The sequence below is a fragment of the Lepus europaeus genome, chromosome 19 (assembly GCF_033115175.1).
Source record: "Lepus europaeus isolate LE1 chromosome 19, mLepTim1.pri, whole genome shotgun sequence".
Classification (NCBI taxonomy): Eukaryota; Metazoa; Chordata; class Mammalia; order Lagomorpha; family Leporidae; genus Lepus; species Lepus europaeus.
This window is the reverse complement of record NC_084845.1, coordinates 59,618,281-59,632,528: the sequence shown is the minus strand read 5'-3', so window position 1 is coordinate 59,632,528 and position 14,248 is coordinate 59,618,281. Positions and strand designations below refer to the sequence as shown.

General features: G+C 59.8%; 1 protein-coding gene across 1 annotated transcript in view; it reads right to left on the bottom strand.

Annotated features, from left to right (window-relative positions):
* Nucleotides 1-14,248, bottom strand: part of VAC14 (VAC14 component of PIKFYVE complex) — a 101,148-nt gene that overhangs the window by 23,646 nt on the left and 63,254 nt on the right. The window contains exon 14 of the mRNA XM_062176664.1: nucleotides 13,417-13,549. Coding sequence (XP_062032648.1) covers nucleotides 13,417-13,549 — 133 coding nt within the window. The remainder of the gene's footprint in view (nucleotides 1-13,416; nucleotides 13,550-14,248) is intronic.

Sequence of the window (14,248 nt, the reverse complement as noted above, 5' to 3'; positions counted from 1 at the left end):
AGCCAAGTCAGGGATGAGCAAGAGGGACAGGCGTGGGTCGTGGCGGGTGGGGACAGTCGCAGCCAGAGACACAGTGATGGACTCCTGGGCGGCGCCCTCCTTCGAGGCAGCTGCAGTGGCTGGGCCGGTGCTGCCTGGGTGCAGCCTGGCTGCTTCCTGCCTTGGCGTATCTCTGATGGGCCATCTTTTCTCTCCCAAAAACCTCTGCGCGGGCTGGGGAAGCCTGAGGCTGGGCTGTGCCCAGGAGAAGAGAGATTTGAACTTTTCTCACAACTCACAAAGTGAAGAGAAGGCTGTGACCTTCCGAGAGCTGCGATTAGACACTCATCTCTGGAGCCGCGCAGGAGACAGGTAACCGTTCTCTCCTTGGCCCCGTCTCAGCCGGCCCAGAGTCACGTCCAGAGGGGAGCGTCATGACCCCAGCTGTGTGTGTGTGGGGGGGCAGCTGGGCAGAAAGCAGCGGCATCTCTGTTGTCTGTCCTTCCCTTTCCACCACTTGTCTCCTGGCGGTGGGGGGGGGTTTCCTGCAGGAGCCACATCATCTCTAAGTTTTGCTGCCCAGGGTCAGGGCCCTGGGAGCTGCTTGCAGACCGTGTGGACCAGGCTCCTGAGGGGCCACAAGGAGAAAGGGGGTGGACAGGACAGCCGCTCAGGCTTCAAGGACAGGCAGCGAGGGGCCTGACAATGGTAAGGCTGGGGGCTCCTGACAGAGGCGGGCAGGGGCCTGCTTCCGGGGCTTCAGGGAGGCGGCCCCTTCCGTCAGGGAAGGAGGGCTCAGCTTCCATGGCGGGAAGGAAAAGGCGGATGCTCGCCAGCAGAAACGGCAGATAAGGGGCGCTGGCTGAACTCACGGGGACCGGAAGCGACAGAAGGAAGCCAGAGGCTCCCGAAGAGCCAGACTCGCCAGGGCGGGGCCGTCTGAGGCACTGAGGTTTCCACCTTCCTTCAGCTCGGTCTGCTTCCAGCAGCACCAGCTCTGTCAGCCGAGCTCCACGGGCCACCTCCTTAACTGGGTCGCTGACATGTTATGAGGCTCATGGCAGGGGAGAGGGTGTATGACCACAGCTGTCCCGGGCACGGAGTGAGGGTCTCCCCTGCATTTCCTCCAATCCCCCTGGAGAACCCAGGCCCCTTCCCTTCCATCTGAAGGGAAGCTGTGGGAGCTGGCACAGCGCTGGGGGGCACGGCGCTGGGCTCCAGAGCAGCTGCCTCCAGCGCAGCTCACGCAGCCTGCAGCCCGAGGCTCAGGCGGGACTGTGCATCAGCGGCTTCTCCTCTCGGGGGCCTGGGATCCCCACATCCGCTCAGGCCATCCGTGGCTCTCTGCACACCTCGGGGGCTGGCCTCCTCCTCAGTGCCAGGCTCCCAGCCACTCCCCGTTCTCCAGAGGGCTTGGGAAGTGGCCTCGGGATTTGGGCAAGGCCCCGCGCTGGATCAGAAGCACCTCCTTCCTGCCTGTGGCAGGTTCCAATGCAGACATCATCTCTTTCCAGAAGCTGCTCTGGTGGGCTGGGCGCCCCACCCCCACCCCATCTGCTCCCACGGAGCACCCTCACGCTGCTTGTGAGCATGACTAGCCCCAGGGGACAGGGGCCCGCTCTGCCTGTGGTGGTGCCCCCAGTGGTGATCATAGGGAGGGGCTGCTCAGGGACACATGGTATCCCCGGCTCCCCCCCACCCCCGCCCCCACTGGTGCTCTCTAGGCTGGCACAGCAGCAGCGCCCTCATGGCCGCCAGGTGGACTTTGCCATCCTCATGGGGGAGGGGCGAGCCCTGCCCCCAGCAGTTCCACCCTCAGAGAGGCAGGGGCTCCGGCCCCGCCCGACAGCTGTGGCCTAATTTCCCGGGCTACGGCCAGGCTCCTTATTTCTACCACTTGGTATTTTTCATTCCTGATGCGCAGGGGAGGGAAGGGACTGGGGCGGGCTGGAGGAGGCAGGCGTGAGGGTGAGGGCCGTGCCAGGTGGGAGAGTGGGAGGGGTAGGGGTAGGGACAGACCAAACAGATTTTTTCAATTTTAAAAAGAATAAAAAAAAAACAACAACAACCCGAGTCCCACCCCTTGGTTTTCCTCAATAAGCATTCTCAGCGAGATCACAACTGCACCGGCTCTGTGGCTCGCTGGCTCGCTGGCTCCCAGCCACATCTCAGCGGCCTTTAAAGCCCACTCTTGGCACGGCTTCAGCGGAGCCGGAGGAGAGGGGAAACTAGGGCATTCTATGCTTGGAGGAAACAGCGGATCCAGGGCACAGCTCCCGCTCTGCTGAAACTGGGGGCACACCCCTCCCACAGGCCCGCACCCAGGACCCCCAAGCCCAACCATTGTTCCCTTCGGGGCAAGAATCACAACCCGGTTCGTGGGTTCTTTGTGATCTGTCACCCACGTGTGCCCATTAGACGGCAACCTTGGTGAAGGCAGGAACCACGGCTTTGGTCTTGTTTGTGCCCAGGGCTGGGGGGCCCCAAGAGGACTTAGAGAATGGACGCTGCCCCAGCCAGGGGAGCTCTCTTCTCGCCAACTCCCCAGGGCTCTTGCTTGGCCTCTGAAATGTCCCATCACACACACTCCCCAAATGCCTTCAGGGCTGGGGAAGCCCCGCCCATCAGTCCAGCCCGGGCCTCAGCCCACTGGAGGATGAGGGCCTCAGTTTCCTGCTGTGTCAAAGACACTCGCTGGTCCTTAGGATCCCTCTGGCCACCGCCTGACTGGGCTGTTCCTGGACACGTTCCCACTAGGAGGACGTGGCTGCTCTGCCAACACTCAGGCTCTGCTCTCTGGGAAGGCGGTCTCCCCGCAGGGGTCAGCCACAAGGCTGGGAACGCCCCCTGTGCTGCCCCGCCTCACCCTTGCTCCAGTGCAGTCCCCAGGGAGGTTGGCTGGGTCACACACTAGCCTCACCTGCCCCTGCCCTGGGGACCAGCAGAGGATTTGGCTGTTGGGTGGTGAGGGAGTCCTGCCTTGTGCCACGCCATGCTGGCCTTTGTAGGACCTGCTCCACCTCCCCACTGGGGCTGCCTCCCTGTGCCCACTGCCCGGATTTCTGTCCCATGAACCTCCTGCAGCTGAAGGTGGGTACCTGACCTCTGGCACCTGTAACCCCACGGAACCACAGTACCTGCCGCACACCCACTGAGATACTTACTACATAATTACCACCGTCACAGCCGCCACACTTATTCCTGTGATGCCTACCGCAATTCCTACCATGGTACTTTCTGAATGGTTACTCCTGTAGTCCTTACTGCACAGTTACTATGTGCCAGACTCGCCGCTAAGCCCTTTACACACGTGGTACCATTTAATCCTCACCAGGATTAGGGAGGGGCGAAGACCCTGGTCTTCATTTTTCCTTTAAGAAAACCGTGCTCGGGCAGGCAGCCACGTGGTGGGCCCTGCGCTCGGCAGTCTGGGGGTTTGTGATGGGAACGGCCCCTTTCCCCGAGAGCCAGTGCTGCCACTGCTGCTTGTGGGACCTCACAGCCCCACCCCCCGGCCACTGCCATCCCTGCCAGGCTGGGCACACGGACCCTGCCTGGGTCACTCAGAGCTCTCTGCTGGATCCTGACCTGCAGAGATGTGACGGCCACATGATGTGACGGCCACGTCTCTGCCACTCCGTGGGGGACAAAACAAGGCTGGCCTGAAAGAAGGGCCCCTCCGATTCAGCTGGGGAGGGGCAGGGGCCATAAGGAGTCTTTGCTTTTGTGGTCTCAAAGAGCCTGTTGGGGGCGAGGACATGATGCCCCCCGGGCTTCAGGCAGATGGCTCAGTGTCCAGGGCACTGGGCAGGCTTCACAGACACCAGCCAGAACAGGTGGCTCTGAGCTAGGTTCCCAGGAGTCCAGTCTCCTTGGAAAGTACCACAAAACCCAAGAAGTGCACGGTGCAAAGAAACATGAGTTGCCTGGACCACACTAAAGGAAGCTCTGTTCAGGAGAGGACACCGCGAAGGGAGGGGTACAGCACGTGATGCAGCGGAGAGACTCGAATCCAGAACCTACAGAGCACCACCACAGATCAAAAGAAAAGCACTAAAAATCCAATGGGAAAATGACTTGCACGGGCTAGTCACAAAAGAGGACGCCCAGAAGGCCAGCACACTGTGATGAGTTGTTCCACTTCAACGGTCCACGGGGACAGCAAGCTGAAGGCATCAGGTGATTGCACTACACACCAACCAGAATGGCTACAGGGGTTCCAAGTGCTGGGAAGGGCGTGAGCCACGGAGCTCTCCACACTGCTGCAGGGACTGGCCCGAGTGCTCTGGACAGGGTCTCCCAAGGTGAACGCACGCCCGCCCGCCAAGCCGGCACTTCCTAGATACACAGCTCTCAGACATGCGCACGCGCATGAGGCACTGGCGAAGCAGCATGATTCGCAGGAGGGCCGAATGGACAGTCACCACAGTCCACCTCCACTGGAGCAGGTAAGCGGTGGGATGCTCTGGGGCAGTGTGAACTACTGCTGCAGCCACACAGCTGACTCCCACAGCCCAGTGCGGATGAAAAGAAGCCAGGCTGCCAAAGAGCACAAGCTGCATGGCTCCATTTATACGCAGTTCAAAGCCAGGCAAGACGCACTGACAGCATTAGAAGCCAGGATAGGGCTTCCTGGGGAAGGAGGTCGGGGCAGTCACTGGGAGGAGACATGAAAGGTGCTAGGAATGTTTCATTTCTCCACCTGCGCACGAGCTGTGTTGGAACGATCGGAGCTGAGCCGCGGTGCACTCGCGATTCCGCAGCTTCGTCACAGAACGCTGTTTAAGTCTATGTTCACAGAAGGCTTCCCAGGCACTGGGGAGGCAGTGGTCGGGGGGAGGCTGCCCCACTACCCTGATCAGGAGATGGAGGGAAGGCACATCTGGGCTACTGAGGCCCAAAGCATTATATAATTAAGACAGGGAGCAGGCTTTACAGGCGAGACAGAAAAACCATGGTGATACCAAGTCAGAACTTCACGGGACACGGTGGGGCTTCCAGGGCATGCTCTCTGAAGCAGTGGACACGCCAGCAGCAGGCTGACTGAGAAAGGCACCCACGCAGTGTGTGTACATGTGTGTATTTATATATCTATACCTCTATCTGTCTATCTGATGACAAGCAGAGAGAGCTCCCATCCACTGGATTACTCCTCACATGCCTGCAATGCCTGGGCTTGGGTGGGCTAGGCTGAAGCTGGAAGCTTAGGAACCAATCCAGGATCTCCACATGGGTGGCAGGGACCCAAGTACTTGAGCCATCACCTGCCACCTCCCAGGGTACACATTAGTAGGAAGCTGGAGTTGTGAGTGGAGCGAGGACTTGAACCCAGGCCTTCTGACTTGGGATGTGGCCAAATGCTCACCCCCAAGATCACAAGTTTACAAGGCTGAGTGAAATGGATCCACAGGCACCATTACCAGGCTAGAGAACGGTGCTGTCTGAGGAACAATGAGGTGGCTCTGATGGCTTACGTGCGGGTTACATGTGAGTTACCAGCGGGGCTGCCGCAGGTGATCCCCGCTTCTGGAGGAACCACAGAGAGGCGCAAAACCTAGCCCTTAAGCAGCAGCTTCTGAGAGGACAACGTGAGAGGCCAGGCTCAAAAGAGACCTCACAGGGCCCACCACGGAGGCCCAGACGCGAGTTCACTCGGCTCGCTCTCTGCTCAGCTGCGAACGAGAGGGGCAGCTGTGACAAAGCCCCCGGGGGAGGAGGGTGAGGGTGCCCTCCGCAGCAAGAGTGAAGGGAGCTCTCCTGCGGCAGGGGTCACTGTCACAGTGCCGGGGCTTCCAAGGAGGCCATGCTGGCTAACGAGCATAGGCCAGCGCGTGGGCGGGCGAGCTGTGGAGGGGCCGTGGGCTGAGAAGCCAGGGATGGCCACAGTTCGCTCCGCATTTCACCCCAGCCCGAGAGGGTGGCAGCAGCAGGAGACCTGGGGACCAGGGGCAGCAGCCGGCAGAGGAGTGGGTCCCATCAGGAGGATGTCACAGGCGCACGGCTGCTTTCTAATGAGGACTGAGGTTCTCCAGGGGTCTGACTGCCAGATCTGGGTCCCGCCACGGTGTGTGGGAGACACTGTCAGGTCAGCTGCACGTGGCGTGGGACAGCCTCTGTGCCTCTCTGGAAGGGACAACATGAAGTCCCTGGGCCCTGCCAGCTGTGGGTTCTGGTGCCGCTCTGCAAATGGTATGAATGAAGCAGGCGGGGCCAGGGCGGAGGCCGCTGGGCCAGAGTGCTGTGCTCTCTCTAGCCTCTTCCTGCCATGCCTGTCTCACTGTCCTGGCCCTCTCCCTTCCCCCACACGAGACCCAGGCCTGCAGAGGGACACCTTTCTCTGGGGCCTCCAGGGGCCACAGAGGACCTCCGCCAGAAATCCCAACACCACGGTCACACGCCCAGACTCGGGGCCAGGGCGGTGGGGCCGCAGGGGACCCTTGGTGAGGGGAGGAGAACCCCATGGGGGTCCCCGAGGAAGTGCCCAGTAGGGAGAGGGGCAGCGCTTCCTGAGGTAGAAGCCCTACAACAGCGGACAGGTCTGCTCCACAGCGGCCTTAAGGAGGCGCTCAAGAGCCTGGAGCACGAGGACATCCGCCTGCCTGTCCCGTCTCAGACACAGGCCCCTTCCCCCACCCTGGGGCAGGGAATTCAGACCCTCCAGGCCCCGCTCCCGAGATGCTGCACTTCAGTGCACTCGGCCTACTTGCTCATTAACCAGGCTGGCCCAGTTACTCCACACTCCCAGAGTTCCCTGGCACACTCTGGCCAAGCACAAGCAGCCAGACCCAGAGGCCTGCAGGCGCCATCTGCAAACAAACTGCTGGAGAGAAATTCACAGCCGAGTTCTCAGGCGCAGGGAACAGCTCCTGACGGTCACCCTCAGCCCTGCTGCTGCCTGGGCTGGGGGCCATGGGGGGAGCGGAGACGACAAAGTGTGTGCTTCTGTGGGAGGCTGGACAGGGGCCACGCTGTCACCACCATCACTTGATGAGGGGCTTTCGCACCAGCCTGCTGCCGAGCCCTGCCCTCCACCCCAGGGGCTCCAGGAAACAGGGCAACACCTGGCTCAGTGGGGGAGGTGACAGAGGCCATCCTGAGGGACATTCCCCCCCACCAAGTTCACCTGTGGCCTCGCACCTCCCACAGGCCCTGCTCAAGGAGAGCAGACCCTTGGAAAATGGCGCTGGGGCTCTTTGAAGCTGTGGGCTCCCAGGGCCTGCGTGCAGGAGGGCTCCCTCCAGCTCACGCTCCCACTCCTCCCCCTGCCCCCGAGGACCTCATTAATCCCAGCCTGGCCTAACCCGGCCCATCACATGTGGTTTCCATCTTCCAGAAGAAAAGACGGCCCTTCTCACAGCCAGTGCCAGTGTGTGTGAGTGTCCTCCTCCAGGGGACTGCCTGGAGGAGGCAGAGCAAAGCCAGGGCTGGCCCCCAGGGCCCTCAACCCCACCCGCCACCCCTGGGTCAATGAGGAGCGTGAGGCCCTCTCCGCAGGTTCTGTGAGCACTGGCGGGGGTTGGGGACAGAGGACATGGAGCCCTGCACAGGACACGAGTTAACTTTGGAGGGCGCCTGGCTTGTTCTCCCAGGCAGGCTTCCCGCACGTCCGCCTGGGGCTCTTGGGCCTCCCTGCCACTCCAGCCCTGCAGCAGCGTCTCCAATCAGGAGATCAGAAGTCGAGAGCCTGTTGTCCAAAATGGTTTCCCTGGTGCAGGGTGGGGGTGGGGTGGGGGTGGGACTGTGGGAAGTTCCAGAAGAGTCACACAAGGAGCTGACAGACCTAATTAAAGCCAGCAAGAAGGGCAGCTTCTGCCGAGAGGAGTCAGGCGTCCTGGCAGAATCCACAAGCCTGGTCTACGTCCTGCCCCCTTCCCTCAGTCCTCAGTGACCCAGTCCATACAGCTAAGACCAGCAAAAGACCTCAACTGCCTGAAACCCGGGTAGGGAGATCAGGGCGGCTGGGACGTGTCTGCCGTGGCAACTGACTTTTACCCTGAGCAAATGCGTGCAGTCCATTAAGGGCGAGACGAGAGTGGAGCGGGGCCTCTTGGACGTTCTGGGCCTGAGGCAAAGCCGGTGTTTCTGAAACCTCGTCGCTCAGGCAGCCCACGTTGCAGTTCCTCATCACTGCGCACCTTCCATTAGCATGGGCAAAATGGGCTGGGGGTTGCCAGTGCCCGCTGGCCACTAGGGTGGCATGTGCAAAGGCTCCTGGGGTAAGGGGGTCCCCGAAACCAGGCAGCCTGGCAGGGTTACAGGGTGAGGAGGGAAGCTGGGCTTGGGAGGGGTCGGCCCACGTGCACTGTGGACTGCCCCAGGCACAGAGGGGACTTGGCCCCAGCTGGTGGCCCTGTCCCCAAGTGCAGAACAGAGGAGGCCAGCAAAGTGGAATTTCCCAATTACAGCGTGAAAGAGAGCCTCTTTGCACAAGACACCCCCTCCCCAGCCCCCACAATTAAAACCCACCCAGTTTTAGCGGCTGCCCGCTGCAGTGGCCGGTCACCTCCCCCTCCCCGACACAAGGGCGCTATGCAAACTCAGGCAGCGCCGGCACCGGTGGGGCAGCAGCAGGGGAGCATGTTCGCGCCTCTCTGAGCATTTGCGGAATGGCACAGGCTGCCCTGCCTGCTACCACGGAGAGAGGGGGATCAGAAAGAGCACCAGAGGACCAGAAAGAACTGGAAGCCGCATGGCTGGGCGGCACGCAGTAGCGGTCTGATGAAGGAAGCCTCCCTTCCTGCTGGGGGCCCGTCCCGTCCCCTCCGCCTGTCCATCTCATCTCAGGGCTGCCCCTTTCTCCCAGGAGGTGCTGGGACGCCCTCTCCCATCAGCCGGGTGCTGGCAGCACAGTTGCTCGCTAAATGAAAGCCTTTTCTGGCAGGCGCTCCGTGCAAGGCAGCAGGAAGAGGAGGGGGAAGGCGCGGCGGCAGCGGCCAGAGGGCCGTGCTGGCAGGCGCAGCTCGCCTCCCGGCACAGAAGCGGGCTTGTAAGGATCCCAGCTGTTGGGTTACGCTGGAGTTCATCTCACAGTTTATCAAAGAGGCTGGCTTTTCTCCCTCAGCTCCTTTTCTCCTGCGTATGAGGGCCACGGTTCAAGGGCAGACAAGGCCTGGGTCTGTTCCGGCTGCATTAGCATGGCGGGTGGGACGGGGCTGGAGGAGGGCAGTGCACACCAGCACCTACTCTGTGCACAGTTGTTTTAGCAGGGCCGGGACGGCTGCTGGCGGGTGCCCTGGGCGCTGGGTCAGCTCTGGGCACAGAGGGTTTAAAGAGTTCACCCTCTCGCGTGGGTCTGGTTTCCGTTCCCCACAGATGATCGTGGGAGACAGGAGCCACGGCTGTGCCAGGAGGCTGGAGCACAGCTCCCCTCTACCACAAAGCACCAGCGCCGCGTGGGACCACGCAGAGTCTTATATGTCCCACGGCAAAAAGAGCAGGCAGGCCTGACACCACCTCTGCTTCATGGATCATACACACAGCTGTGTGCCAATCAAGAAAAACCAACAACGAAAGGAGCTGGGGCTTGAGCCCAAGTCTGATGCAGACACTATATGCATCCTTGGGCTTTGGGTGCTGTGGAGGCCCGCCTGCCTCACCTCTGCGAGCTCTGGGGGAGGGGATGGGATGGGACGGAGCTGGGGCTGCAGCGCCAGCCTCCTCCCAGCACCCCACCTGCCATGTCTTTGCTCAGTCTGTGGCTTGGCCTCAAGCCCCTGTGGTCCCTAGAAGGGCCTGGGACCAGAGCAGGTCTCAGCGAGGCTGGCTGAGAACGGAGTGTTTCAGAGCCACTGCTTTCCCAGGCTCAGTGTGAGTCTAAACTGCTATGTCCACCAGATAAGGAAGCCATGTGGACGTGGAGAGGACGTCCAACCCGCCCAGGCCTGGCTGGAGTCCAGGTGACCCATTCCCACCACTCCCCCCCCCGCAGCCCAGCGGAGGCGTGGCCTGGGAAAGCCGCGTGTGGGACAGGAAGTACTCCTGGGGTCCTGAGGGAGACCATGCATCTTCCACAACACAGAGAAGACAGGTGCCTGTCTTCAGGAGCGCGGGATGCCTCTGTACCGTGCACGGCAGCTGTTCCTGGGCCCTGAGCAAAGCACGCTGCAGATAACGGCTTCCAACCGGGGCGCGGGGTGGGAGAGAATCCCTTTCCTTGCTTTCTCAGAGCTTGGCCTTTGGGCCTGGGAGACACCCCTGAGGGTTTGTGCGACACTGAAGACAGGGTTAGGAGTCTGCTCACTGCGGGTCCCGTCAGGCTCAGCTGCCTTTCTCCTGCTGTTCTTTCCAGTCCTCATCAGAAAAGGAAATGAGACGAAGAAGCGGGAGGGCAGGCTGGCACCCCAGGGGTCCCACAAGCCTCTGCTGGAGGGCCTCCCCGTCATATGCTGTGCTGTGCCCCTGAGAGCCCAGGCTAGGGGGCCAGGACATGGACCCTGGGGCTGGTCAGCAGTGGCTGGGCATGCTGGCTTTGCAGGCAGCCTCTGCCCAGAGGAACCCAGCCTGGATAGCTGCTGATAACACACGTAAGGAGATCTGGGGGCTGGCAAGCTGGAAAAATGAGGCAAAGGACCGGGAGAGGCCCATTCCCTTGTGAGCAGCTTGGCTACAAGGTTCCTCCTGTCCTAGCTCCCTGGGATCTTTGTGCTGGTGCCAAGGGCTAGCAACCTCCGAGGCCAGGCTGGATGGGAGCGAAGCTTGGCCAGGAGGCCTGGGCTCCAGGCTTCTGAGAACCCAGCATGGCCCCCAAGAGGTCGAAGCCCCAGAAGAGCAATTGCCATACCAGAGATACCAAGCTTCTGGAAGTTATGGAGGGTCCTCCCTAGCTCGCCTGCCACCTGAGTCTGACGAGGAGCTGGACCCGGGTGGTCTGGCCTCGGGAGTGCCCACGTGCCAGCTGCTCAGGGCCCCTCAAAGCACCAGGCTGTGTGCTCCTTCAGCCTGGACAAAGTGCTGGTGGTGAATTAGGAGAGTGCAAGGATTTGCAGGCAGCTTCAACCAAGCCTGCTGGGCACGTGGCTCCCTTTCACTTCCCCTTCTGCAAAATGAGGATCCCCACCAGCCCAGTGCACCCAGGAGATGCTGCCAGTCACTGCCCTGGGGTCTGTAAGCCAAGAAGCCTTGGGCCTGAGCTCACAGGGAAGAACCAAGCATGCCTTGTCACCTGTGCTTCTGCTCTGTGTGGCTTGGCGATGTGGCTGCCACTGAGCTCTGGCTCCCAAAGACTCTAGGCAGGAGAGAGGCTGAGAGAAGACAGAAAGGCCCAACCTGTCCTGTACAGTCCTCCAGAGAAGACACTAGTGACACGCCCTTCCCACAGGCCTCTCCTCCCACCAGCTCCCTGAGAGTCTCACAGGTGAAGAGAGCTGATTAAGCCCGGTGCCTCTGGGGCTGGTGCTGTGGTACAGCAAGCACAGCATCTCACATGGGTGTCGGTGTAAGTCCTGGCTGCTCCACTTTCGATCCAGCTCCCTGCCATGGCCTGCAAAAGCAGTAGAAGATGGCCCAAGTCCTTGGGCCCCTGCACCCGTGTGGGAGACCCGGAAGAAGCTCCTGGCTTCAGATCAGCACAGCTCTAGCTTTTATGGCCATCTGGGGAGTAAACGAGTGGATGGACGACTTCTCTGTCTCTACCTCTCTCTGTCACTCTTTCAAATAAATAAAATAAATCTTAAAAAAAAAAAAAAAAAAAGACTGGCACCTCCGCACTCGGGTTCACCATGTCAAGTTAGCTGTGGCTGGCGTGGGAGCACCCATCATCTCCCACTGGGTCTCGAGCACCACTTCTGATCTCTACTTCAATCCCCCTGTGGAAACTACGCACCTTCTTAGAAAGAAAATATGGAATTCTCTTCTGGCCAATGAGGTGAAGAATCTGTTTCTGTCCCTCTGTAAGTGGGTCTTGGCAGGGGCGCTGTGCTCCCCAGGGCCACTTGGCAAAGTTGGGAGATGGTTCTGACTGTGCTGACTGGGTGGGGGCAGGTGCCACAGGCATCCAGGGTGGAGGCGAGCGTCTCAGCCTCCTTGTGGGTTCTTCACTCTACTCCTGGAGCTCCTGAGGGCTTGGCCTCAGACCCCCTGCCCTTCCCTCTCCCTCTTCTCACTCACTGAGACGCTCCCCCCACGGGCAGAGCCATCCAGACCTCCAGGCACAGGGCTGCTGTCCGGTAGAGAGCCGCTGACTCGGTGAGGGACTATGCCGTCAACTTCCAGGCTTGCAGCCTGGTTGCCCTTTTGAGAGCCCAGCACACACACACACACACATTCTCCCGGTGTCCCCAGAACAATTCAGCCTAACGTGCTGCTCTTCCAGGGCTCCCACCACAACCACAGGCGCAGCTGCTCACCAGGGCATGGGCGTCTCTCCCGCGACTGTTCGCCCTCGCCCTCCCCTGTGACAGGTCCCCAGTGTGGCGGCTCCCAGTCAATCCAACTCCCACTAACACTCGCATCTGCCCCAGTGCAGGGCTGTGTTTCTTGCTTCGATCACGGCCACCCCACTGGCTTCTGCACACCCACACGGCCCCTCTAACTTGATCTCTTTCAAACTTGAATTTTGGTTCCCTCACTCCCCTGCTCAAGCCCCTAAGCGACTGCTTGGTGACCTCTGGGTAAGGAACTCAGTCTTCAGTCTGGCCACAGACTCCGCTTTCTGGTTTATGGGAAAACAAGCTCTCAGTACGCGTTCCTGCCTTGATACTTTGTGCAGGCTGGGCCTGGCTAAGAATCCTCAAGCCCCTCGCCCCAGGACCACATGCATGATATCCCCATGGCCCCAAGACCCGGATTTCACTGCTCGGCAGGGAGGCACAGGCAGCTTCTTTTTAAAGCCCCTCCAGGGATCTAATGCAGGGCCCAGAACCACTGCTGAAGAACATCTGGTGCCACTTGTACAATTCTGGAAGCTTCTTCCACCTGGCTCCGTTGGGAAGCCTGAAGGAATCTGTACCCCTGATTTCATGCTCATTAGCCTGAGGGTGATGCTGAGTGTCCTTGCTCCTTGAAGCCAAGTCCAAGGCCAAGGGCCAGTCCCAGCCACATTGCTGGCAATGACATTTCCCAAGACTAGGGCCACTGGGGCTGGTGCCCTGGGGCCGAATGGGACTGACCTGAGATGACTCAAGAACTTCTCTACCCACCGTGGCTAAAACCCCTGCTGGTGGCTGGGCCCTTCGCACAGTCCAGCGCCCTGTGCCATCTGGCTCGCCAACCTCCCTCTCCAGGACTGGCGATGGCATCGAGGCAGAGGACCTTTCAGCTCAAGAGAGCAGTAAGTCAACAAGCAAAAGCTCACTCTGCAGTCCTGAAAACTATCAACACTGCCCTGCCGCACTCTGGCGGCACCAGCAACCAGCAAAGGAAGGAGAGAGAAGGGAAGAGGTGGCGCCTGCTCAACAGCCCACGTGGCAGAACGCACAGCCGTGGGATCTCGGGGCTGACCTGATGATGAAAGGGCCTCGGGCCTCCAGGAGCTTCCGTTCACTGCTGAACCGCTGGAGAAGGTTGATCATGAACTTGTAAAAGTAGGAGTTCATGGTGGGCGTGGAAGGAGAACATTCTAAGCCTTTGGTACCTGTAGAGAAAGGGACAGACCCAGGATTTATTCTGAGTGCAGAGACCCATAGAGAGTGCAAACAACCACGGATTTCAAAATGCAGTTTGTAGAGGGTCTGTGTGTAACAAGTCAGGCAGAGGCTGTGGCCGTGGAACAGGAGGAAAGGGAAAAAAAAAAAAAAAAAAAGCAGCAGCAAGGACTACATGAGCGTGTGCAAGCAAAGACAGCTTTGCATCTATAAAAACACTCAGTTCCCTGTGCACCACACCTGCAACCCCAGGCCGCTCTGTGAACGTTTCCTATGTGTAAGACCCTGCTAGGTGCTATGATCTAAAAGAAGAAAGGAATCCCATGAATTTCCACTTGCTATCCCAATACTTTCAATACACTTGAGGTTTGGCCAGTTAAGGACAGAGTCAGAGTAACAGGGTAAGATAGGCACAGGCACAGTCTTTTTTTTTTTTCTTTTAAAGATTTATTTATTTATATGAAAGAGTTATAGAGAGAGAGAAGGAGAGGCAGAGAGAGGTCTTCCATCTGCTGGTTCATTGCCCAGTTGACTGCAATGGCTGGAGCTGAGTTGATCAGAAGCCAGGAGCCAGGAGCTTCCTCCAGGTCTCCTACATGGGTGGGCCATCTTCCACTGCTTTCCCAGGCCATAGCAAATAGCTGGATTGGAAGTGGAGCAGCTGGGACTTGAACCGGTGCCCTTATGGG